The 27,490-nt window shown below is 43.5% G+C and overlaps 1 protein-coding gene across 1 annotated transcript; it reads right to left on the bottom strand.

Annotated features, from left to right (window-relative positions):
• On the bottom strand, positions 1 to 27,490 carry HHLA1 (HERV-H LTR-associating 1). Its single transcript, XM_036830007.1, has 16 exons — positions 27,412 to 27,490; positions 26,258 to 26,317; positions 23,257 to 23,316; positions 22,015 to 22,095; positions 21,427 to 21,510; positions 20,975 to 21,058; positions 15,860 to 15,943; positions 14,152 to 14,208; positions 13,955 to 14,047; positions 11,222 to 11,473; positions 9,123 to 9,371; positions 6,283 to 6,351; positions 5,877 to 5,951; positions 4,315 to 4,471; positions 1,604 to 1,686; positions 1 to 44 (listed from the first exon to the last, which is right to left on the bottom strand). The coding sequence occupies exons 1-16, from the start codon at positions 27,488 to 27,490 to the stop codon at positions 1 to 3; spliced, it is 1,611 nt and encodes a 536-aa protein (XP_036685902.1).

The following is a 27,490-nucleotide window of genomic DNA, read 5'->3' as shown; positions in this document are numbered from 1 at the left end:
TCAAACAGACTTGCAGATATTCTCGAGGCATTTTTGTTTTAAGGCTGGAAAAAAAAAAAGAGAGGGAACTCACGGTATGGAGAAGGAAATGCTACAGAGACATAAATTCTGACAGCACCAGCGATGGCTCAGGCTCTTCCCAGGGGACCAGTATATGGCAGTGCACAGGACAGGGTGTTACTCAGAGTCAACGTCAGAGAATGAAGGAACTTGTGCAAGACCCCCTCGCTAGTTAGTAGAAAAGTCGTGGTGAGAGCAAGCCTCGTTTCGCCAGTCTCTGCCCAGAGATGTTTTTCTAACACCCAGCTGTACCAGCCTCATCTCCCCAGTTTGCACAATGCTAATCTGAACTCATTATGATGTTCCATAAATGTAAAATGCTGTTTGTGTGGAGATTTTAATGTGGTGAGGACAATAGAGGAGCTAGTCAATAAGCAGTTTGCAAGATTTCCTATTCCCTCTCCCCACATCAGGTAAATAGATTTCTATTTTTGACTCCTGAGCCCCTCCAACACCCCCAGTCCAAATGCTTGGTTTTTATGATGCAGGATAAAGGTGACGGTGGAAGGAAAAGACAGCGGAAGTGGGGTGATGGATTTGTATAAGAAATAAGGAAGCTGTTTTTGAGAGATAAAAAAGTGAAAGGCAAAAGGAAAAGAAAGTAATCAGAGGAGATATATGGAAACAGAGAAAGAGCCAGAAAGCTTGATTTTAGGAAAGTTATTGAGTGATGCGTTGGAAAATAAAGCCTAAAGAGAGGTTTTGAGATGGTAGCTTGTGGGAAGTGAGAGATAATGGAGGGGCAAAAAGAATAAGAAGAGTTTCTAAGAAGTGTTATCATGGATCTCATTTGATATTCTTCAAAAGCCACAAGGAAGGACTGGGCAGCTGAATTGTTTTTTGTTTGATTGTTTGTTGTTATGTAAAGCGTGGCCATGTGACCACCTGGCTTATATTTGGGTTATACTTAGAAAGGATTTTTCACAGACTTCAACCTGGTTCCGTGCTTTTCAGAAAGCCAGAGTCCTTCACCAGACAGTTCAGGAAGATGGCACAATAAAATGGCCAAACTATTGGTTTTGGGAATGGACAGACTATGTCAGCCACTTTTGTCAGCAGGAGTAGAAGAAAAAAAGAAGATGTCTGGCATCTCTGAGAATAAATGGGGCTCAGATGCCATGAGGACAAGGACAGAGGTACCATACACATCCACTTCTAGCACTTCAAGCTGCCTTCTTCTTCTTGAATTATTTGTATACGTTTTGCTTTGGTCAGGAATTTGAGTGCTTACATGGTGATTGTCTCCTGTTTCATTTGTCTTTGTCTTTTTAGCTTACATGGGGACTCAGAGAGGGTAAGAAGCTTGCCCAAGAGCACAGAGAAAGCAACAGTGTTTGGCTGGGCTGACTCCTGCTTTTTTTTTTTTTCAAACTGTTAGGTGAAGGGGACTCAGAAATACCCGACTCTTTTTGTCTAGGATCCATGATCACTAGATGAGTTATACTTCCTCCTACTGACCCCGTGCTAAGGCAGGAACATCACTCAGAGTTCTAGAACCTTTTCATAGAACGCGATTTACAATACAGTCCGGCTGTGTACTTACTGTGTGAGTGGAACACCCTTTTCACCCTCTGACAGATGTATGTTGCATTCTTCAGAAACCAGGAATAGTATTCAAGACAATACCTAAAGATTTAAATCAGAGTTGAACGCAATTACTATCCTTTGTGGCTATAAGAAGAGAACCATACTAAAAAAAAAAAAAAATCATAATGGCTAATTATTCATAGCAAGGAACTCCCTCTCCATCTTTATAGGCTGTGGGAGGAGAGGGAGAGAATGAGTCTGAGTAGGAAAAAGCTTAGACTTCAGAGTCAGAAAGACTTATTTTTAGTTCTACCGTCATTACTTACTAGAATGTATGACTTTCAGGCTGATTAATTCTCTGGGCCTTGGTTTTTTCGTATGTAAACGAGAGGCAATAATAGAATCTACACTCAAAGGGTATCCTGAGGATGACATGAGATAACATTTGCAAAGTTCCCCAGCGGTGCTGGGCTTATCATAGGTGCTGGATCAATGATGTTTATTTGTTTATTTTTGTGTGAGGTGGAATAAGAGTGCAGGGCTGTTATAGTTAACAATGCAGCAAATACTTAGCAAAATAATATCCTGCTCTTGGCTGGTGGCCGCAGGGATTGCTTCAAAAGGCTTCAGTGAAAAGGCCACGCGTGTCATTAGGAAGAAGAGTTTTCAGGACAGGCTGTGTCACTGGCTTCACATAGGACTCTTGGGAACCCAATTCCCTTTCAATCCTTCGCCTGAGCTATGAGGAGCTTGGGCTAAATATTCTCTAACTTCTCTTCCATCTGTATCATTCTGTGATTCTCGCATATTCTAGGGAGCAACCAATTGCTCCTGTAAAGCTGGCTGTAAAGATTTCCCAGGTTCTGTCACCCTCAATTTACAGGACACTATAAAACTCTGGAAACCGAGGCACAGAGATGTTGCTGCTGGAACTCTGGGAAAAGTCAAAACTCATTTGCAAGACCCAAGTAGATGTTGGGAAGGGCACGGTTTCCTGAATAGGGACATATGCTGGGACAGTGGCCTCCCATTTTTGCTGTAGCCACATGGAACTCTCCGTGGTCCTGAGATGTTCCAGTCTGCCTCTCACTCTCCACCTTCTGCCTGGAGTGGCCTCTCCCATTTTTTGCCTAACAAACTCCTATTCCTCCATAAGCCCTATTAGCTATTTCCTCTGGGGTCCCATGGCTCTTATTCTGCTATACGAGCTTGTATAGCAGAGCTTGTATCTGCTATAGCATCTGTCACACTTCTTTGTAATTTGTCTCTTCACATGGCCAACTGCCCCACTAAACCACGATTTTTTTTTTGACCACAGGGGCTGTCCTATTCAACAAGCACACTGAGTAATGCCAGCCTCCTACTCTGTTATTCTTATCCCATATTCAATGCTTACTATACGATTATAGAACAATTCACTATTAACTTAAAGGGAAAAGAAGGGATAAGCTCAGTTTTACAGATGCTTCATTTCTCTAAATTTAAACTCAAATTTCTTTCTGGAAATGTCTGCCTTCCTCATTATCCTTCCAGCAAACATGCAATATGGATTGTTCAAATTTGATTTTCTTCCAAGGGTGTGAGATTAATAGGTTTTGCCTGTGTGCGTGACTTGATTTTGTCACTTACTATGCCATATTTTAATGTGTGTTTATGACCATTTATTCCCCCCAACTATGAAATCCTCAGTTTCTGGGTTTATTTCTGATTTGTCTCTATATCCTGCTGGCTCGGCTCAGTGTTAAATTGATACATAGTGGAGACTTGACACTTGTTATTGATACAAAGAGCTCGATAGAGAAAGAAGGAGGGAATAGTGGGCTGATCGAGTAGGAAAGTATCGTTGCGAAATGTCCTCTTCTTTAGGATCAGCCTGTGCTGTGGAGAAATGCCTCCACCTTGCTGGCTAACACCTTCAGGTCTACGAATCTTGCTTATTTCCCTCTCTGGGTGGAAGAAGCATCCACTCTGATTGAGAGATCCAAGACTAGGGCCAGAAAAGAGTGATGGAAAAAGGCTGCCAACCTGAACTTGGGGCTCAGAGCCCGTGGATAATGGGCATTTAAAAAGCTGAAAGATCTCGTAAGTAGACTTTGAAAATAACTTTAAAGATCTGAGAGACTGGCCTCCTACTATTGGAGCAGAAATATTCATCTACCTTGTTTGGCTCTGGGCTTACAGCCAAGGATAAATCCCAGAAGAAAGGACAGTGTGTCAGCTTTCCTGGGCAGGAAAACGTCCACACCTAGTCCTTCTTAATATAAGATGGGGTCTGCCTTCTAATTTTCCTTTTACATCTTTATTATTGAGTCAGCAAATGACTGCTTAGGGATTTATGAAAAAACTGGAATTTAGGTGGACATAACCTCTGATTAGTCTCTTCTGGCAAATCGTGCCAGGCTGAGGGCATTGGGGTTCCGGGACCACTCAAAATCCTCTGTAATTATTCCAGCAGATGTGACACAACACAAGTCAACTTGACAGCACTGACTGTGTCGTGGCCTGCCCTTGGCTCTGGGGACCCAGAAATGAATGAGGTTTCATCCTGGTTCTCAAGGAGGTGACAGTGCAATAGAGGACTCACTGGCGTGTGCATTCCTTGAGGTACCCCTGTCATCTGTGTGTGGATTACTTAATGCCTCCTCACTTAGTGGCCTGCAGAGGAGCCAAGCTGAATCAGAAGCCTGTAAATACTGGATGTAAAAAGCAGTGAGCGGCTCAGGTTACCTCACTGCCTCCATCCTGGGGTCTCTCTTCTGGCTCATGCAGAGGCATTGCTGGAAAAAGCGGCACAGCTCCATCAGGCAAGGGTTGAGCTTCTGGATGGCCAGCGTGAGAGGAGCAGGGGTCATGGACCCCTCCTTGAGGAGCGGCTGAGGACACCCTAGAAGATGCAATCCCAGACCATTCACATCAACAAGAATTTAGCAAGCATCTTCCCTTTGTCAGGGACTGTGCTGAGTGAATACTGTCTTGCCCCTGATCTCAGGTAGCTCGAGACCAACAGGTGCACATGGCCTTGCTTCACCATGTCTGGTAAAGCTGCTGTGAGACTTCCCAGAGATAGGTAGAGAAAGGAGGGGGTCTGGTTCCTGGAAGAAATCAGAGATGGTCTCACTGAAGTTTTATTAAAAGTAAAAGTTCTAATGAGAAATTTTCTATTTCTCATTAGATGGATGGAATGATGGATGGATGGGCGGAGCCATACAGAGATAGATATATAGATATAGATACAGATAAAGCTATAGATAAAGAGACAGGTAAATGTAGTCAACTTGTTTCCTAAACCTCAGTCTGACGACTGCCCCCATCTGCACCACTCCTCTGTTTCTTTAGAACCTGGAGAAAACAGGGCTATAATTTCCTATGGTAGCATAATCACGTCTTTGTGTCTGAAAGGCCCATTCATCATTCACTGGAGGTTGAGAATGGGGCTGAGGCAGATCTTAGGTGATATGAAAAAGGAGACGGTGCAGGGTCCAGCAATTTAATAATGCCCCGTTGACATATGACTAGAACATTCAGGTCCAGGAACCTTCAGGAAAATAATATTGAAAGGCATCTAGGAGTGGGAGGGACCTGAGGACTCAACCAGCTTTGAAGGACTCACTTTGTGTCAATTTCTCTCTCATGGAAAGTGGCTCCACAGGAAAAAAGGAGAGTTTGACATCCAAAAATTGGAAAAATGCAGCGTAAACCACAGAAACTCCAAGTCCTGAGCCTCTGTCAGGAGTCTTGAAAACCCACGTCCAAGCCCAGGAGAGGGATTCCCCTAGAATTCTGTAAGAATGAAGTGTACAGGAATGTCCTTTCACAGGGAATAGAAGTAAATGGCACCCAGTGGCTGGGGGTGGACTTTTGGAGTCATCCTTTTTTCCTTCCCCTCTTTCTGCTAACATCATGCTCATTGTAAGAACAGCTTCGGTTTACAAAGTGTACAGCACATTCTCAATGGGTGTCCATTCAATAAAAGTTGATTGAATTAAGTTATATGGAGCTCTCCAGTTCCAAATCACTTCCACACACATTATCTTACCTAATACAAAACCCTGCAGAGATAAGACATTTTTAGTGCCCACGATAATTGTTATTATTCTTGCTTTACAGCGGAGGAAACTGAATTCTGGAATTTGAGCGCAGGAGGTTACCTCACCAGTAAATAGCAGAGCTAGGATTCAGATCCCAGCAGTCTGAATCTAAATTTATCAAACAAACCTCTTTTTATTATACTACACAACTTCATCCAAAACAAACAAAAGCTATAGGAGCGACAGGGCACTGGTACGTACTTGAAACCTGGTGGGGTCCTGGGACGAGGGCTGGCTCTTCTGCAGGGGTAAAGGACCACGCAGCAGGGAGATCACCTGCAAGGACAACAATGGCCTCGTAAAGGTCAAAATGAAATGGACCTGGGGTATACACACAAGCAGAGAATCATGGCATCTTAAAGATAAAGAGTTCTATAAATCCATAGGGAAATTGTAGTCAAGAAAGAGAAAGTGATTTATGCAAGATCATAGGGTGATTTAATAGGACAGCAAGACAGTTCTCCTGCCTCTCCGCCTGCTAGAACCAATAAAATACAATAACAAGCTTAGTCTGCCTACAGGCACCCCTGTCCCGTCACACCCCTGCCCCTAAACAATATTTTCCACCTGGGGTATTGGGTTCCTCTTTCCAGGGCCACATTCTTACCTGCCTGTGGATATCTGGGGGCCGGAGCCTTGGTAGGGCTTGGAGTCTGTGTGCCAGGGGTGAGTGGGCCTGGGATGAGAGGAGAGAGAGGTGAGCTTGAGTTTCTTCTAAGGATGCATGAGCAGACGAGGCCCCCTGCCACCAGTCCTGCCCTGTTCATCCACTGCTGCTTATCAAGCCAGGTAGCTGGGGGTTGCTGAGGATGCAGAAATGAGTAAGAAATAGACTCTGCAATGGAGGCACCCCCAGTGTTGAGGAGGAAATGGGCGAGTCCCATCAGTAACTGTGATACAGTGTGTTGGTGCCATTGGAAACCCGCTAACACTGGTATGAAATGGGAGAGGAGTGGACTTGCGTGGGCCATGTCCGAGCACGGTGCTCCCAGGCAAAGAGGACACGAGATGCTCTTCATTCACCTGAGTCTGGTGTGCACGCTTACCCCATCCCCACCCCTATGCACTGCCCAGCACCATCATGATAGAATGTAGGCTCATCTCAACAATTCTTTTGATCCTGTTCATGAAGTCCTGATTTAAGGACCACTTTGGCAAGTGATCCTGCTGTCAAGATGCATGCCTCTGGCAAAACCAGCAAAGCAGCCTTCTTATAGGAAATGAGGGAGAGGAGGAGGAAACAGGCACTTTCACTCGTGTGGTTAAGCAGAAGGAAAGGGGTGAGGCTGGGGGTGCAACAGGAGCACGGGGATGGGGGATGGGGCAGGGGACATCTTCTCTGGGATGCAGAAGCATAGCCGTAAGTGAGGGGAACAGGCCTTCCAAGCAGAGGAAAGCGCGTAATAAGCAAAGACTCAGAGAAGTGAGTGGAAGGCCTTTTGCTATGGCTGGAGTCTGAAGGAAGACGTGGAGGGGTGGGGTGAGGTCTCAGAGCCTGGGCTGGACCCAGTACAGTGTTGCAATCCTGCTTGTTCCTTATTAGGCTCTTCTGCTGGGATGGTGGGTGTGGCAGCATTGAGTTCAACTGCCTCAGTAGCAGAGATGGGCAGCATGACATATTTACAAACAGATAACTATGGGCAGGAGGCCCAACTCCAGGGGGCAACCTGGTCGTTTTCTCAGAGCCGGTCAGCATCCTCTTTGGTTTTTTGTGTTTTTTGTTATTTATTTATTTATTTATTATTTATTTTTGGCTGCGTTGGGTCTTTGTTGCTGTGTGCGGGATTTTCTCTAGTTGCGGCGAGCGGGGGCTACCCTTCGTTGTGGTGCGCAGGCTTCTCATTGCGGTTGCTTCTCTTGTTGCCGGAGCACGGGCTCTAGGTGCACGGGCTTCAGTAGTTGTGGCACGTGGGCTCAGTAGTTGTGGCTCACAGGCTCTAGGCGCACGGGCTTCAGTAGCTGTGGCATGTGGGCTCAGTAGTTGTGGCGCACGGGCTTTGTTGCTCCGTGGCATGTGGGATCTTCCCCGACCAGGGCTTGAACCCGTGTCCCCTGCATTGGCTGGTGGATTCTTAACCACTGTGCCACCAGGGAAGTCCTCAGCATCCTCTTTGGATTCCCTTCCAGGCACTGACTGTAAGCCCCTGAACACAGAAGGCACCACTGACGCTTGCTGCCTGGGTGTGTTTCTATGTAGTTCTGGAAGATGAGCAGCCTTAACTCTAACCCAAACACAGAGCTGACTTGTCTGTGGTCACTGTTCACAGTTTAAATGACTGCAGAATCACAGAGGATTAGAGCTGCAAGGGGCCGAGGGCAAAAGCAGACACACGCTCTCCTCTGGTTGACATCCGCTTTGCCACTACCCTCCTGAGCGTGGGTCCTGAAGCTGGCTGCTACGCTGTCACCCTGGGGGCAGTAGGACAGGGCAGCAGGCCTTGCCATTGATTGAGGGATTCCAAGGTGCTCCGTGTGGAGCTGAACACCTTACAGACATCACTTAACTGAATCAGCACAACCACTCTGAAAAGTAAGCATCACCTTCCCCATTTCGAACATGAGAAAACCAGGACTCAGAGAAATCAAAAGAACTGCCTAAGGAGACAGCAGTGGTGGAGTCAAGATTTCAACGCTACTGTGTCTGAAATAAAGGCCAGAGCTCAAAGCCTCAGGGCTCTGCTGGCTGCTGTTGCCTGTTGGCCAAACCCAAGTATGTTAGCCTGTATTTTTCCCGATGCCATTATGTCAGATGTTTCTCCGAGTTAAGCTATCAGTTGCATTCCCAGACCTGTTTGTGCAATTGAGATTTTGCACCTAAAGTTAAGACTTTACATTTGAACCCTTTGAAATTCATTTACTTCTTCCTCTCTACTTCTTCAGAAATTCAGGTAATTCAGCAAGTTTTACTGAATGTCTGCTGTGTTTCATGGGAACTGGAGAGTAAAGACACAGGCCTTTAAAGAGAGCATGGTCCAGAGGGGAGAAAGGTCAAGTTCATGGCCCCTAACAGCACAGCAGTGATGAATGTTACGATCCATTGAAAACACAAGCATAGAAGAAGGGCCTCTGGCTGCAGAGATCAGAGGAAGTGATTTTAAAAACACGTAAACCATTTTTGTCTGATTATAGGAGTAGAAAATATGGAAAATTCATGACACTGAAGTGAAGAAAAATCAAGTCTTATCTATTGATACTTCCCAGATATAGTCAAGGTTAACATGTTGTGAATTTCTTTTCAGTCTTATTTTGGTTTATTTTTTATTTTCTGTGTATCTGTATGACACACGCACACGCATACACACATAAATACATAGACAAACACAAAATTGGAATTACACAGTTTTTCAGAGCTCAGGCCTTCCTCATATTATATGATTACATTTTAATGTGCATATCACTATATTTGTATATGTAATTAGTGCAGTAGGAGTGAGAATCCTCTCTTACCTGAGGTTGGGCTGGTCCCTGATGGGCTGCCAGGCGTGGCCGCTGTCTTGGCAGGAGTCTCAGAAAAGCTCCGTGTGTTCGTGGCCTCCTTGGCCTCTGCAGGAGATGTCGGCGGGGAGGAAAGTGTTTCCCAGGGAAGCCCTCCAGGTGTTTTCTCACTGGTGGCCTGAGCCCAGGGCACAGGTAGTGTGGAAGCCCATGCCTGCCTGTGGGCTGTCACCCATGGAGTTCCAGCCACCTTCCTGGTAGCTGCACAAGTGACAGTAACAGGGCACTTACATGCTTGACCGCTTTGATTCAGATGTAAAATTGACAAGACACTGACATATAATCAAAGGGTACATGCAATGCGCATGCATAATATAGATAATCCAGGGACTTCAACCCTACCCTGAATTGGCATAAGGGGACCACACTAAACTTTGTTTTCCTAACTACTAATTTTAAAAAATTCTCCAAATTCCTAGGACGCTGAACAATCAGCTAAGGTGTGTGTCCAGAGGACAGTGGACACTGTCAAATTTAAGAAATACGATTCTAATCATGTGATACAATGGAAAGGTTTCAGGTAAGGGGACCTGGAGGTGTAAGTTCTGCCCCCACCTCCTCCATGCTGTGAACTCTGGGGCAAGTTACTAAACTCTTTTCAGCTTTACCATTGAAATGGCAGTGACGATCATGATGATGCCTGACTGACAATATCACAGGACGGTTATTAAGACAAGTCTTCCCTCGCTGGTCTTTTAAACAATTGCCAGATGTTTTCACTCGTTCATTCCCATGTTAAGAATTAAAATAAATTTTTTTCAGGTTTTACGAAACTTATCCCCGGGAGGATTTTAAATCTATAAGTTAAGTTGGGAGCAGTTGCCATTTTAAAACTATTCCGATTTCTCATCCAGAACATGGTATAACCCTTTATTTATTTAAATATGCTTTTATTACTCTCTTGAAAGTTTTGTAGTTTTTCTCATGCAGAACTAGCACTTTCCCTCTCAGAGTGATAGCGAGATATTTTATGACTTTTCTTGCCACTAGCAATCACATCTTTTTTCATATTATACTGGAAAGCTTTCTAATTTTGTATAATTGTCTTGATGCGGATATATTACTAAAAAATTTCTAGTTAGTGAATCTGATTCCTTTTCCTCGTTCTTGTTTCCCTGTCTGCTTGACTGTTATCAGTCCTCAACCTCCTCAGGGGAGCACCCCTCTCCGGGCTTTCCAGGACAATAGCTCTTTGTAGGCTGGATAATAAACTATCAGTTTACTTGTCTATGTCTCTCTCCCAGATCTGAGAGCTCAGGAAGGAAAGGGAACATTGATAGAGCTGTGTTTTTTGACAGCTAGCCTGGGGTCTGATATTAAATATACGTATTGATGAGTGAATGAATGAATGACTGTATTCTGATGACTGTGGTCCATTGTTGGAACTCATTGAGACATAATCGTCTTTTAATGAAAGAGTTATCTCAGCTGTCTCTTATTGCAAATAGAGTAAGCGTGCCTTTTACATCTTCAGTGACAACACCACTGATCAGTGTTCACAAAAATGATGGGAAAAGAAGAACTTCTCAGCAGGTCAGCAGCAGCAGCTTTTTACACTGGCATCAAGTCATTAACATATTCTTGGCAACATTATCCAGCCAGCTACAAATTAACCTAACCTTGCCTGCCATAAAATGTTGACTGCATTTCACCATTTAGTGTGAATTTCAGGAGAGATATTGCTACCTGCTCTGTTAAAATAAAAATACCTGATGTTACCATATACCACATTTATATTACTATTGTGGGATGCTGGGTGAAGGGTATGAGGGAATTTTGTACTATTTTTGCAGCTTCCTGTGAGTCTTAAACTATTTCAAAATAAAAAATTATAAAATTAAATGTTAGAAAGACATTATGCCAGTGGACATTTGTTGCCTTTGCTTATAGGTATCACACCCATACTGGTTCACATCTATCTCTTATTAAAGGGCTGCTGAACAAAGAGGTTGGTGGAGAAGGGATAAAGGAAAGATTTCACTTATTTATCTGAGCCTAGAGGGAAGTGCGGGGAGAAACAGGACGGGAGAGGAAGGGGTGAGAAATCTCACCCCAGGCTGGGAGGGTGGGAGAGGCGCTGTCCAGGGTGGCGGTAGCTCTGGCCGGGGCTCTGCTGTGACCCTCAGGATGCTTGTTTGTGTTCATGGTCTGCTCTCCCTCTGAAGGAGGGGTTGACTCTGTCCCGGGAGAGCTTCTCAGAGCAGACACTCCCGTGTTCTGGGATCCACGTGGGGGGCTTGTCCTTGGTAGTGTTTGCTGGCTTGCGGGTGTGAGCTGTGAAGTCAGGGCCGTCCCCCTGGTAGCTGCACATTCAAGGAGACAGTCAATGGCAGCTTTACCATGCTTGACACTTTGCACACAGAGAACTGTCGAGCCACTGAAAGGTCACTGGACAGCAAATATACAGAATGCAGAGATTCCAACCTTACTCGGAGCAGTACGTTACGTCACCAAGAGGAGGGTTTCTCCTTGAATGACAGATCAAGCTAAAATATCGAGGGGTGAAAATGCCACGGGCAAAAGCAATGTGCACAGAATGCAAAGCTGCCAGGCCAAAAAGCATCAGACACTTGAGGTGTTTCCTGAACAGAACCTGGATCCTGTCAGGGTCCTTGCCCACTTCACAACCCTCAACCCCTCCACAGCTCTGGCACTGGTCCCAGGAAGAGGAATTAGCTTTGCTCATGTGCCCTGTGGGTATGACTAGGGGCCAGAGGTGAAATTTGGGGAAACTAGGGGCTGCCTGTAAGAAACCCACTTGAAAGATGGGTCCCCACAGAGACAGAAGGAAGGCTTAATTCAGAAGGAGATCTACACAGTGCTCTTGGATGTTCCATGAGGAAAAGGAGGAAGAGGTCCAAGTGTTCGTTAAGCCTACCTCGGGAAGGCTTAGGGGATGGAGGCTGCATGTTAGGATAGGACAGGCTCTCACTAGCCCATAAGGTCCCCTCCTCTGGGTGGACAAAGCCTGGCCTGCAGACAGCTGGGATTTCGGCCCCTACTTGCTCCTTTGGCAGGTAACTGTGTGTCGGGCACAACCAGTGCAATTGCAGAAGGTGGCCCTGCAGCCTCAGTTCCTCTCTCCTGCCTTACTTCTGAGCTCAATATCACCCCACATGCACCAGAAGCCCGGTCCTTGCTCTCAGATTAATGGACGTGGGACTGAGTGCCTGCCAATCAAACTATCACTCAGCCAGGTGACTGGCTATCAAGCACATCACCTTTGTGTCAACTTGTTCAGATGTTCTCTCTTCTCAAGCAGTTGTTGCTGGGAAAACTTTACAGGAGCACAAAAGGGGAGACATAATTGAGACTGGGGGGTCAGAAAGTCATGAAAGGACTCTCTGAAGAAGTGAGATTGACTCAACCTTCAGATCTGTCCTCAGAATTGGGTAGGTGAGGGGAACCCACCAAATGCCCATTTCATCTCCTTATCAAGCAGCCTTATTCCACACAGTTGAAGTCCCTTCCTCAGCATAACTAAGAGATGCCCTACAATAAATACCAACCAAGGCAGCCCTCTGGAGTGGAATTGGAGGTTGATTGTAAACTTCATTTCACTCCAATAAACACGGATAAAGAACCTACTATGTGCAAAGTACAGTGTGAGGCACTGAGGGGAAAGCAGACTATGGAGATGAAGGAGACGGTCTCTGCCTTCAAGTATGATTCAGTGAGGAGACACACAGATAAAGTCATCTGTGATACAACCTGGAGTAACAGTCCAAATGACTTATAAGTGTGTGTTGTAGAATCATAGAAGACAGAAGACTAATTTTGACTGGGGGATTTTTTGGAAAGAGGAGGCAGCAGCTGTGCTGGCCATTGACAGACAAATTGGATTCTGAAATATGGAAAAGTAGGGAAGTTCCATGCTGGTATAATAGCATGAGCAAGGTTGCAGGGGCATGGAGATGTATGCCGTCTGCAAGAAGGGCAGGGATTTCAGTGGAGTTTTAGCAGAAGATTTATGTAAAAGAGAGTAGGTAGGGTGGGCTTGATGACAGACAAATGTATACTCGATGCTAAGGACTTCAGACCCCCTGCTGCTGACTTAGGAGTTCTGAGCAATGAAGAGACATAACCTAATTATTTTATCACTCTTATGACAATGGATGGGTATTTCAGAGAAATAAGAGACTAGGTCAAAGGAGATTGGTTCAGAGGCTATTATAGTAAAGATAGATGACAAGGACTTGAACTAAGATAATCATAGCAACAGATGATGATCTTGGAAGACCAGCCAGATTCCAGAAACTTTATTCAGCTAGAAATGACACATAAGTAGAGGGGAGAAAGACGGCTTTAAGGCGGTTCCAAAAAATGCCACCTGATGCCAGAGAAAAGGCAGGAAGATGGGTAGATGTGTGTGGAGGGGTAGAGGATGGTTGGGTACGGTCTGAGTATTATGGAGTGGCAATGTCTACAACAGGGTCACAAATTCAAATACCTACAAAAACCAGGTAGTTTATATGAGAAAAAAGTGCAAGGCAACAGGGAGAAGTGAGGGCTATGGAAAAGAGGAGAAAGGTGTCTCTCCTAATGGGGAGGATGGCTACTCAACCCCAGTTGCCATGGGGGAGAGGGAGGGTCCAGGGCTGCCAGATCTTTTGCAAAAAAACAAAAAACAAAAAAAACTATAAATTCAAAAAATTTTAATGACGAAATCCTCTGATTTTAACACAGTACAGCTAAATAAAATACCTGAGGGCAGCATTCAGCCTTCAGCTTGCTAGCTGGGACCCTGGTCTGGAGACTCTATAGTAGGAGTTTGGGAGGGTTACACTCACCCAGAACACCAGACATGCTGCTGGTAAATGTGTAATTGATAACAGGAGATTTTTCCGCCATCTCCCAGAAGTCAGAAAGATTCCTTCCTGCAAGAACCACACCAACAAGGTCAAATCTTGGGCTCACCTGCTGGAGGGCTGTGTTTAATTCTCAGCTCAGAGAGCTAGTCAAAGAATGGCTGGTGGTTCACCTGACTTTCCTGACATCACACAGATGAAGATGCAGTCAGATTCATTCGCTTGACTCACTGCAAGACAGACCAGGACACAACAAGACTTACCAATGGGTCTGAAGCTGTTAAGTCTTTGGTTGAAATGAAAATTAAGCTGGAAATCTCTAGCTCTGGATGCTATAGGAAAATAAGGCTAACTCCTTATTTAGGAGCCCTGATTTTCAGTCAGCCCCGAGTTTCTGGTTTTAATTTTTTTGATGGAGGGAAGGTGCAGTATAATGTAATGGCTAAGGGCAGAGCCTCTGGGGTCAGCGTCCAGGATTACAACATTAGCTCTGGCACTGATTAGTTAAGTGAGCATAAATGAACTGCTTGACCTCTCTAAGACTCAGTTCACCTATCTTTAAAATGGTGAAAATTCAAATCCCACCGTACCTTATTTGCACTTTCCAAATCCCCAAATCTCCGTAAGATGGAAGGTTTTTGTGTGAGTTTGGTACCGACTCATTCAGTGGCAAAGCCTGAATTGACAGATGCGAGGCTATTGTAGTTTATCTATCCTTCTTAGTGTAAAGGGTCAACCATTTGGCTAAATGAATATGAGTGTGTTTGATTTACAGCAGGCTGTCCTGGATGCTGCTGGAGGTGTTCTGTCAGGTATAGTGTAGACACCCTATTACGCCATCAAAAATCCGAAAACTTCTGAGTTCCTAAGCATACTTGTCCCTGAAGATGCTGCCTGAAGGACTGTGGATGTGTGGTGGGAAATCTCTGGTAGGATGGCTATGATGATCCAATGAGACGATGTACGTGAAATTCTAAGTATGGTGCTTGGCAGGTAGAAGAGCTCAGTTAATAGGCATAATAGTAATAATGGCTCTTGTCAATGTGGTCCTATTACTATATGTATTAATCGTGACCAAGAGCATGGACTTCAGAGCCAGATCACCTGGGTTAGAATTCTATCTCTGCAGAATGATCTTGGGCTAGTTCCTTAACCTCTCAGTGCCACAGTTTCCTCACCTGTAAAGTGGAGATAAATATAGTAGCTACCCCATATGGTTGTGGTGAGGATCCAATGAGGGAAGCCCTTAGAAGAGTCCCGGGCACCTGAATATATCTATTATTTCTCTTTCTTCCTCCCTCACTGCTCCTAAAACAGTAGTTGCTCCACAGTATAGGACACCACCTTTCTGATGAGACCAAGAGTTGGGCTATTGACTGGATCTGTGCTTTTCAAAGTAGGTCCCCAGGGGAATGTGAATTGCCTGGGGTTATATGAAGCCACCTTATAACTGAAGCGTATCTTTCTCAATTGTATGTCAGACATGAGTTTAGGCTCCATAGAGATCTAAATCTGAATTCTGAACCAACCTTGAGCAAAATATTCAACCTCTCTGAATCTCAGTTTTCTCATCTTTAAAATGGGAGTATAGCTGTCCAATAGAAGCTGTTTTTTTGAGTCTGCCTAACTCCCCCCAGTGTTGAGCCTTGGATTCTTCCTCCAACTTTTTGGACCCCAGGAATAGCTTTGATAGGAAGAAGGAAACTTCAAATACTGTACTGGTGGTTGAAACTGTACCACGCTGATTGTCTAAATAAAACTTACATTAAAGTTCCTGGCAGCCCGGCCTATGGTAGGGATCGGGGTGGGAAGTTGACTAGGTTTTATTCCGTGATGAATGCCAAGTCTCAAATTTGCCAAGCATTTTCAAGAAGAGCACACCTGAGAGGATGGAGGTTGACTTAAAAATCTCTGTGAGGTAGCTGGTAGAATTTCCAACGATGTCCACCAGTAGGGCTGTGAAATCTGTAAGATAGATTGAGGAGGTTTAAATTTCTGAGACTTGGTTTAAATTTCAGAGACTTGAAGGGAAATGTATATTGTATTTGGATTTTTCAGAGTAGATTTTACAAGTTTGATTTAGTTCCGTGTATTGGGGATTATTAACAATCATAAAAAGAAATACTACTAGTTATTTTTCAAGTCTTAATTTCAGGCAGGCAGAAAACTTTTGGATCCACCATCATAATCTCCTTTCTCCTCCATTTCCCTCCCCCCACCCCAGATCCTTCTCTGCCAGCACCAAAAAGCTGTGCAAAACCATAGTGTTGAATAATGGTTTTTCTGATTTGTTCCCCCCTCCCCCAATTATTTCATCTAATTGATTTAGAATACCAAATTCATTGGATAGGAAGCAGCCCTGCAGACATGGGATGTAAATTTACATAACTTCAGATTTTCAAAATGACATCAAGTTTAGTGGTGGATTATAAACTATGAACTATCAAAGGAGACAAGGACTTTACACAAAATAGAACAAGGAAGCTCTTCTCCTGCCCTCCATGTTCAGAAGTCTGATGGGAGGAGATTGAGATAATTTTACAACATTTCAAGCTATAAAATCTTTGAGGACTTTGTCTCTCAGCACGTTCTGAACAGGTCTTGCCATGGTGGGTGCCATTGACCAATGAAAGGTCCTAACGCACTTCCTACCCAGACAGCTGCTGCCTCTTCTGCTGTTCAGTTATGGTTTTCCAGGACCCAGCAAGTTCTTGGCTTCTAAAACAAGGAGTACTTATTCTAGGAGCCCCAAACTGTCAATTTCTAAAGAAGCTTCTGAGGTCCCACGGAGAGTTTCCCGTCATGCCTTGTCTAAATGCATCTTTTACTCAGTAACGGGGTTATGAGCTGGGGTCAGGGGCAAGCTGACTTGAAAATATAGAACCCAGACCATTGAAAATATAGAACCCAGAGAGGCATGAAAACGTGATGTGACAACCAGTGGAATGTATAGCATGCAAGGCCAACAGGAGGTGGGCGCTACCCTATGTGAGCCGGAGCCATGGTGACATGCCATCTTACCACACTTGCACGGGTGCGTGGTTAGTCTCCTAGAGGAAGATGTGGTGGGCCACCTGTACAGGTGTGGACACGTGGACATGCAGAAGGTAGGCATCCTTCTTTATGCCTCTTTAGACCAATCTGTTTATAGTCACATTGTAGAAACTGAAGAGGGGTAGTATTTCATTACTTATGCCATCTATTTTCTTTCTAATTCTCAAAAGTCTCCTTTGTTTATTAATTCATTCATCTAATAAACATTCATGGAGTGTTGGAGTATGCCAGACATCTTTTAGGCACTGGAGGACTAAGACACCATCTCTGCCTACCTGAAGCTGAGATTAGTGAGAGAGAGAGAGATTCATAGATAGACCAAGAAACTGCAATCCACTATTTATATTACATAGAAGCTATGAGCATGGCTTTGAAGCCCAGACACCAAGCATGGAGTCCAGATTCTGCCCAAGCTTCAGAGAAATGATGGAACTTTCCCTAGGTCCCAGAGCATGTGGCAGGGCTTGAATTTGAGCTGAGGTCTGCCTTGTGCTAAAGCTCCTATTCTTCCCAAAATTTCTACCACTGCTCATACAAATCTCATACTCAATACATTTGTCAACTCTCCTTTTAGAACTGCTTTCACAATCGAGTCCTAGGCTTGGAAGAAAATCAGTTATCACTGCCTCAAAGATATTCTTTGCTTTGATGAAAATATGAACTATCTAATTTACTAGCAACACACAGATGAATGATTTCTGACTACTTTCATATATAAATAGAAAATGGGGAAAAAACCCTTTTTGTCTGTCTTAATTGGTAATGATTTAAGAAAGTCTCTTGGTACTCAGTGTTGGCAAGGGTGTGGAAAAACACACACTTTCAAACATTACTGGTAAGAGTGTAAACTTATGCAAGACTTCTAGAGGAAATTTTAGCAATTTGAAGCATCACAAAATCCTCTTCCTGTCAGACAACAGTTCTATTTTGAGGACTTTATCCTACAGTGATAATTGGGCAAATGCTGCAAGTGATTGTACACAGGTACTCATCACAGCATTGCTGATAATTGTAAAAAAAAACGTTTCCATCAGGAGGAGATAAATTATATTATGGTACATTCTTTCAATGAATACTATGAATTCATATGAAGGATGAAGCATATTTATATCATTGAATGGAATGTTTTTTAAGACATGCTGATTAGTTGAAAATGGAATACCAAATTTCATAGAAAACATGGTAGATACTGACAGCTGTCTCCCAATATCCATCCTCTCATTTTCCTTTAGTAAGAAAACATGAAATTTCAGTTGGGCACACGGTAGTTTAATGTAATTGAAAATTACGTTTTCAAGCCTGCTTTGCAGGTGGGTGTGGCCATGTGACTCAGTTCTAGACAATAGGACGTGAAAAGAAGCAATGTGAAAAGTTTCCACAATATATTCACAATATATCAACATCACAATATATTTTATCATCACAATATATTATTTTTTAAATCAAGAAAATTTAAGGGCTTCCCTGGTGGCGCAGTGGTTGAGAATCTGCCTGCCAATGCAGGGGACACGGGTTTGAGCCCTGGTCTGGGAAGATCCCACATGCCGCGGAGCAACTAGGCCCGTGCACCACAACTACTGAGCCTGCGCGTCTGGAGCCTGTGCTCCGCAACAAGAGAGGCTGCGATAGTGAGAGGCCTGCGCACTGCAATGAAGAGCGGCCCCCACTTGCCACAACTAGAGAAAGCCCTCGCACAGAAACGAAGACCCAACACAGCCATAAATAAATAAATAAATAAATAAAAATTAAAAAAAAAAAAGAAAATTTAAGCTATTTTCATTAAGGAAAAACACACTCAGAGGAAGGCTATATATCAGAGTTGAGAATATTCAGAAAACAATCCATGTCTGAAGATTATCCACAAACACATCTTCCCCAAAGGTTTTGAACCATGGCAAGATGTTGGCCGAAGTGTACAGCCTCTCATGGTAGCAGTTTGAGGGGAATCAGCATTAGGCACGTTGGGACATGTTAAACCTTGTGAAAATCTCTGTGGTTTACCAGGGGAGCAAGATGCTATTTTATCAGTGGTAACGATCCATGGATCAATTCTTTTCAAATAAGCATTGCATGTGTATGAAAATACACTTCAGCTCACCAAACAGAATTACAAAATTCCCCAGCAGATATGACTCCAATTTTTAAATTTTATTTTTATCTTTCACACAATCAGGGCAGGGACTTAACACCAGACAAAACTTGGCCTCTAGCCGAGGCTAATGAGATGGTGAGAAAGATGTGATTATGAAGAACATTTTCCCTCCCAAATGTAATTTGTTGATGAGATTCAGAGGGTGAGTTAAATAAGAAGATGGTACTTATTGCAGTCTGGCATCCAGTATTTATTAAACAATAATCATTATCCTCTTTAAAAGGTGCACAATATTTGGTCCATAAATTCTACCTTGGGGAATCTATCCTCAGAAAGTAATCTAAAACAGGGAAACGTTTTAGACATGAAGATGTCTAATACAGGATTTTTTAATATTAAGAAAAACCTAGAATCCACCCAAAAGTTCAACAGCATACTAGCTAAGAAAATGCTCACATTCATAGGTTATGTAACCGTTACACATGTTTGCAAAAAGTTTGTAATATCATGGAAAATATTTTTAATATTAGGTTAAGCGAGGGGGAAAAAAAAGCAGGAGACTTTTTCACCTTGAGTCTTTGCTTCCCTTACAGACTATTCTTTAACAAGCAGCCAAAGGGATCCTTTTAAAATGTAAGTTAGATCAGGTCACTCCTCTGTGTGGACAATCACAATGGCTTCCTTCTTATTCATAGTAAAAGTGGAAATCTTTGTGGCAGACTATAAACTTCTACATGATCTGCAACACCCTTCCTGCCTTGCCCCCACAATTCTGAGCTCATTTCTCACGGCTCTCTGGCTCACTTGCTGGCCTTTCTGGTCCTCACTCTGCCTTTGCCTGGAACACTCTGTCTCCAGGTACCACAAGGCTGTCTCTCAGGTTGCCTGCAGGTAGCTCCTCAACCCTCACCTCCCTAGAGAAGACTTCCCTGACCACCCTGCACATAGCAGCCACCTCCACCATCACCCTGTCCCCTGCTTTATTGTTCTCACAGTCATGCCATTAGCCAACATACTGTGTGTTTTCAGTTTATTCGTGTACTCCCTCTCCCTTCCAACAGAATCTAAGTCCATGAGAGCAGGGGGTGTGTCCACTTCAGTGTGGGTGATACCCTCACACCTAGAAGAGCATCCGGCTAATAGTATGTGCTCAACAAAGAACTGCTGAATGGATGAATCAGTGGTGAGAGAGTAATTTTCACTTTTATTTTTCAGGATTCTCTAAATATAAGGAACATGTTGTACTTTTAATTTTTAATTATAAAAGTAATACACGAATATACTGTCTTTGAAAAAAAATCAGGTAATACCAGGTCCCCTTAATCATCACCCTTCTATTTCACATGCAGACTCCAATCTTCTTTTCAGAGGTAATCACCTACCCGGTGTTCAAATATGTATATATTTTTTCATCAATGCCATTTTACTCTATTTATTTTTGAACTCCCTTTTTCTAATTGAAAATGTCATGGAAATATTTCCATACATAGACCAAACCTGGCCACACGCATTCATTTATGTACTCTCTATGGCTGTCTTCCAAGATTTGACTATACAGTAGACTATTCAGCCATTTTCCTAATGATGGATATTTAGGTTGTTCTCAGCTTTTGCTCTCAAACAATGCTACCTTTTGTTCTTGCCCCTCTGCGCAGATGTAACTATTTCTCTAGGGTAGAAAACCAAGAAAGGAACTTTCCAGGACAATGGATGTGCACATATTTAAGCATAATAGATATCATTACATTTTCTGATCTTAGTCTAAGGAGAAAAAAAATAATTCAACCTTATTTAAAAGGGCACAAGCAAAATCAGGGCAGCCTGCAAGCCTCAAAGTGAGTTCTACCCACCTGATAAATCGTTGGTCCGGTTGTTTAAGCAGTAGCAGTACCGTGTGGGGAATTTGGCCGGGTCCACAGTCTTCAGGTTAGAAACTGTGAAGAGAAACGAAGCACCTAGCAACCCTGGCACATAGCCTGGCCTGCCTACCCATCGCTTACCCTTCTCGCCGCCAAGAAAAGCCGGAGGAGGGGGATTGGGAGAGGGATGGATTGGGAATTTGGGATTAGCAGATGCAAACTATTATATTTAGAATGGATAAACAACAAGGCCCTACTGTATAGCACAGGAAACTCTATTCAATATCCTGTGATAAACCATAATGGAAAAGAATATGAAAAAGAATGTATATATGTATAACTGACTCACTTTACTGTACAGCAGAAATTAACACAACATTGTAAATCAACTATACTACAATAAAATAAATTTAGAAAAGAAAAGAAGGAGAGCCAGCACTTACTGTTGTAAATGGCCACAGAAAACTTGTGGAAGGCAAAGGAGCTATAGGAAGTAACACTCAGCAAGGAGAAAAATTTCTTGCTATCTGTCAAAGACATTGACATAAAGAAACAGTAAATGCCCACTAACAATAATAACAGTAATAGAAATTAGCAAACTGATCATAGAAATTAATAATACGATGAACAAATAAAAATATAATAAACACTGAAAATAATAAACAAAAATCAAATCAAAGCAAACCGAAAACAAACAAAAAAGGCAAAAGTACATGTCCCTTGGCTAAATTTCCTAATCTGTCCTTAAACTCTTGCAATTGCCTCACAATATAGTTATGAGTAGAGGTGCCTACACAGATGCTGTGTTTGGAGCACAGCTTGCTCTCAAAATGCTGGCAAACCTCCTACTTCATCTGGATGTTTTCAATCTCATCATGAGTTAGGTAGGACACACATCCTCTGCTCTGAACACAGAGGAGCTGAGACACACAGAGACGTGATGGGTCTTGCCCAGGTCATGGAGAGTCCAGAGGCGAAGCAAGAACAAGATAAAAATGGGCCTGGATTGTGCTTTTTAAAAAATTGGTTACCTTTTAAAGCTCTGATCAGCATTCCGTTCACCAGCTCTGTCAGGTTAAGTGCAGACAGATCAACCGACATTGCAGGCAGCTCTGAAAGAGATTCAAAGATAACGTCATCAGCAGGCCTTTCTTGGCAAAAGGAAAAGTTCCTCATTTACGACATTCAGGCAGATGTGCCTCCTCTTTGGACATGAACTCACACCCTGTGCCGGGCACAAGGATTTGGAAGATAAAAGGCAGTTCCTGTCCTCAGGAGGTGACAGCTAATGGCATATACTGTGACAAGCAAGAGTAGGTAGAAGAAGTTCGGGTGAAACACAAGGAATGCTTATTTTAAGGAATATTTTATCTCTGCATTTGGAGAGAGTAGAGATTGGTGGGAGATGCTTATATATAATATACGATATAAGCCCTCGGAAATTGCAGGAGTTCTCAATGTGCTGTCTAATATAAATAATGACATTGTTTAACAGAGGAGCTCAGATCCTGGCTGGCCCTTGGCATCACTGGAAAGATTTTTTTTCCAGTTCCACAATTCTGATGCTTGGGATCCATCCTCAGAGATTCAGACTTAATAGGTCTGGGATGTGTCACAGACATTACTACCTAAATCCATCCATCCATCCATCCATCCATCCATCCATCCATCCATCCATCCATCTATCCATCTATCCATCCATCCATCCATCCATCCATCCATCCATCCATCCATCCATCCATCCATCCATCTATCCATCCATCCATCCATCCATCCATCCATCCATCCATCCATCCATCCATCCATCCATCCATCCATCCATCCATCCATCTATCCATCCATCCATCCATCCATCCATCCATCCATCCATCCATCCATCCATCCATCCATCCATCTATCCATCTATCCATCCATCCATCCATCCATCCATCCATCCATCCATCCATCTATCCATCTATCCAACTGCCCAGATACTGGTAGTGTGCAGCCAAGTGGAGAGACGCTGCTTCTCCCAGCTATTCCCCGAAGACTTGGAAACAACAGTTGACAAAGGGGACATAAGAGCTTGACGCTGCTCTTCATGGTTTTGCAAACACTGTCTTTTTCATCTCTTACTTAATGTTCAGATAATTGTGGCTAAAGCAATCTGAGGATTGGAGGGATGCAGTTGCCCCGCTGCGGGGGTGAGAATGGAGGTCCAAAGAGGTGGGAGAAGTAATCTCAGCGGCCCAGGCCACCCATGGAGCATTGGGGGTGGGGTGGGCGGTACTCACCTGTGGTATCCAGAAAAGCGACCCCCTTTTCTCTACTCTCTTCTCCTCGGAGGCCAGACACTGGGAAGAGAAAAGGCTTCAGGAGAGAAGTAGAGCCTTCGACCCCAGCCCCACGTTGCTGGAGGGGCCTTGAGGTCTGTAGTGCAGCTGCCCTCCGGGTTAGTGAAGGTCAGCATCACCGGGGGCACTGTGACCCCTCCCCCTGAGATTCTAGTCTCCTTGAACTGGACGTGGTCTAGAAATGCATATTTTAATAAATAGACAAGGTGATTCCCATTCAGGGGGTCTAATCCACCCCATCTCTTTACTGGATTGGGAAACCGAGGCTCAGAGAGGAGAAGAAACTTGCCTAAATTTGCACAACTGAGTCCTGGTAATGAAGGGCCAGAACCTACTTCCAAAATATCAGGCCACTTGCCCACTCAGCAAATTTCATGCTGCCAAAGAAGACAATGTCAAAGGAAATTTTGAAATACCAAAGGCGTTCATTCATTCTTTATTCATTCGATAAATGCTCACCTAGGGCTAAGCAGTATGGTAGGTGTTTGGTATAAAGAGGTCAACAGGAAGGGACTGAATCTCCACGGCCGCAGAGCCTACCGTCTGTGGCTCAGAGGGAGGAGGGAGATTCACGTGTAATCCCACGGGAAGAGTGTCAAACAGGGACCAGCAGGATGCTGGGAGCACCTCTATCAGAGAACACAACCTGGTCTAGGGGGATGGAGGAGACCTCACTGCGGAAGTGACGGAAAGCCAAGACCTGAAAAGTCAGCTTTTTTGGATTAGATGCCATTTACTCATACTGCATCCGTTACTATTATTGTTGCAGTGATTATTTTTTCATGTCACATTCCAATGGAGAAGGTGATTTATGTCCATTTTATAGATGGAAAAACCAAGGCACAGAGAGGCTGAAAAATGTGTTATAGTGTCACAGAGTAAGTCAGGATTTAGGACCGGTCTAGTTACCGTTGCACCAAGGAAAGCCTCATCTTTTTCCTTCTTAACTTCTTTATATCCAGACACTGAAATAAAAGTTTTCATGAATAAAATAGTACCGTGGAAGCAGAGCCTCAGCAATTTATAATATCCTTATAACTCATCTTATCCAATACTACCTTTGAAGGATGAGAAACTGAGACCCAGAATGTTACGTGATGTATCCCACATCTGGCCAGTCTCCCTGTGTCCACCTCCTCCCAGACCCTGGCAACCACCTTTCTTCTCTCTGCTTCTATGAGTTTGATGAGTTTAGATTCCTCATAGAAGCAGCATCATGTGGTATTTGTCCTTCTGTGACCGTTTATCTCACTTAGCAGAAGGTTTATCCACATTGTGGCAAATGGCAGGATTCCCTTCTTTTTTAAGGCTGCATAATATTCCACTGTATGTATATACTACATTTTCTTTATCCATTCGCCCGTGGATGAACATTTAGGTTGTTCCCTCTGCTTTTTATGTACCCTGTTGGAACTTAGGTTCAGTCAACCGTTGTCAGCCAATTTGGCCTTTCACAGACGATCGGGCTTTTTGGTTAAATATCAGAGCTTTGGGGTTAGAGGTAGGGCGAGTCTGTGGATGCCCTTCTTTACAACACAACACGGCTACTGGAGGTGGCGGTCATGTTCTCGATACAATTAAAGGAAGTCTGAGACAGATGTTTATTACCAAGCAGGCCTGAAGCTGTCAAACAAGCCCCGCCCCCTGGCTTGGGAGAGTCCGTCCGGCTCTCCCCTCTCAGGCACCCTGAGGGGCCCTTGACGCCCACAATCTACTCTGAAGCAGCTGCAGTGAGATGTGTAGGAGATACCAGCCGACCTCGCCTGTTACCTGCCCAGGAAGCAGAGTCCTCTGTCAGCGTGAGGTGCTGGAATCATCTGGGCTCTGGATTGCCAGGCTCCAGGGATGCTCTAAGCTGCTGGGTTTGTGGGATTCTTACACCTGTCAAATCCGAATGATGGGCCCTGGGCTGCAGTCTTCCTAACCTAGAACCTTTCTTAACACTGCTCATTTCATTAAGGAAAAATTATTTCCACCACTTTTTTTATAATTACAAACCCATGGGTGGATTTTGGTAACAATATTTGAAGTGTGAACTAAATACCACAGAAGCAGGGATTTCTGAATAGGATGCTATAGACATTTTTCAAGTAAATTGCTGGGCAGATAACATAAAGCTATTGTTCTCTTTTTGGATAAAATGACCACCATAGTAGTATCTTTAATGTAGATGGTATTAGCACTCTTCATACTTAGTCATGTTTAGTATTTTATCGATTTTCATGGTTTATGATTACCTGTGAAACAGGAATTGTTCCCACTTAAAGAGAAAATTAAAGACCCAAACAGGGGAAATATTTACTGAAAATTACCCTGCTTATAGAGAAGAAATTGGTACAACTGGTGTCTTCTGGAGAAGGGAAGTGGCTGACTGGTGGAGCATTTAACTTTTACACCTTTGTACCTTCTGCATTTTGAACTATATGAATGCACTAACTAATTAAAAGTAAATAAAAAATTTAGCATAAAGAGTGATTCCTGCTACCACTCCCATCCCCAAATTCAAAAGTATTTAAAAAATTATCCTGCTGGTTTGCCAAAACGTTAGGAACAGAAACCCAGCACCTGACTCCTCTGTGTCTTTTACCTTGTCATGCATTCATTGTCTTGCTTTACAACCAAATTCATCCCATCAGAAAAAAAGTCAAAGAAAGGTGGGATTATTACAAAAGTGATGATGTCAAATAACAACATCTCCCTTTATGAAATCTTCTATTGCTAATAGAAGGTCACAGTTTTTGTGGATTTAATAAGGTCATGAGAATCCGGGTGTACCATGAACCATAAAGCAATGAGCAGCTCATGGGAACTATTACCATGACTGTTAGAGCTGGAGGTACAGGTACAATCTCCATCTTACAGACAGAGAAAGTGAGGCTCAGAGAAGCCAAGGAATTTACCCAAGACAGAGTAAACTAAGAAGGACCACCTGCCCATTTACATGCTGTAAGTAGGAAGGTCATGAAATTTTCCTTCTTGGCTTTCCCTTTAAAGGCAGACTCTAAAGGAAGAAAAGATTTCATCAGAGAAATTATAACCCAGACATAACATCAGAGAAAATTTAATCCAAAATAATCCTTTTAAAGATGAGAAAATTATGATGTGGACTTGCTTAAAATCCCACATGTAGTTTGCTCATTCATTCAATCATTTAGTCACTAAATATTTATTGACTAACTATAATAATACTAATAGTTGATCATGTTACTAAGCCTCTAGACTTTAATAGGCATTGTGTGTGTTAGATGCTGGTATAATATGAGCAGATAGATACAGATTCCATCTTTATGGAGCTTATAGTCTAGTTGGGAAGGCAAACATGAAGGAAATTAAGACCCATGGATATTATTACAAACAATGTTAGGTACTTCGAAAACGTTTTGAGTGTATGGAACAGGGAGCCTGAACTAATCTCAGGGATCTGAAAGCCGTCCCTGGGAGGTGACTTTCAGCTGAGATCTGAAAGACGAGTAGTGTGTGAGCAGGACGTAACTGGCTGAAGGGGTATTCTGTGTACAGGTAACAGCCTGAGCCCGGGGTCTGAGATGGGCATGAGTATTATTTTATGAACTGAAAGAAGGCCAATGTGATGGAGCATAAGGAATGAAGGATATGAGGGATTGTAGACGATGGGGAGGTGGGCTGGGTCATGTAGAGCACGTAAAGGACTTAGGAGACTATCCAAAGAAAAGTAGAAAGTCATTGAATACTTTTGGGGAGGAGGAGGGAGAAATGAGGGAGGACTGGGAGGGTGGCTTAATGAAATGTATGAAAAGATGGCTCAGGCTGGTGAGTGGAGAATGGATCATTGAGAGACAAGAGGAGAAGCAAGGAGCTGCTTTGGGAAGCTCTCCTGGTGGTCCACCAAAGAGAAGATGATGCTTTGGATAAGGATGGTAACAGTGGAGGTGAAGATAATTCTGTTGCATAAATGGGACTCAACTGCAACAGAATAAATGGGGAATTTATTATTGCCATTTTTATCAAACTCGTTTGGATTCTGGGCTGAAACGCTGGCTGCTACAATTCTCTAAAGCACAATGAATACCCAAACATAGTATACAGAACAGACACTTCAACTTCGACCAGACCCACCTGTGTTGTAAAGGGACAGGACACATGCGAGGCCCATGCACAGCCTTACCAGTGGACCATGTAGCAGGAAGCCTGGCAT

This window comes from Balaenoptera musculus, chromosome 17, assembly GCF_009873245.2.
Source record: "Balaenoptera musculus isolate JJ_BM4_2016_0621 chromosome 17, mBalMus1.pri.v3, whole genome shotgun sequence".
Classification (NCBI taxonomy): Eukaryota; Metazoa; Chordata; class Mammalia; order Artiodactyla; family Balaenopteridae; genus Balaenoptera; species Balaenoptera musculus.
Note: the sequence above shows the minus strand (reverse complement) of the source record. Positions and strands in the feature narration are given on the sequence as shown.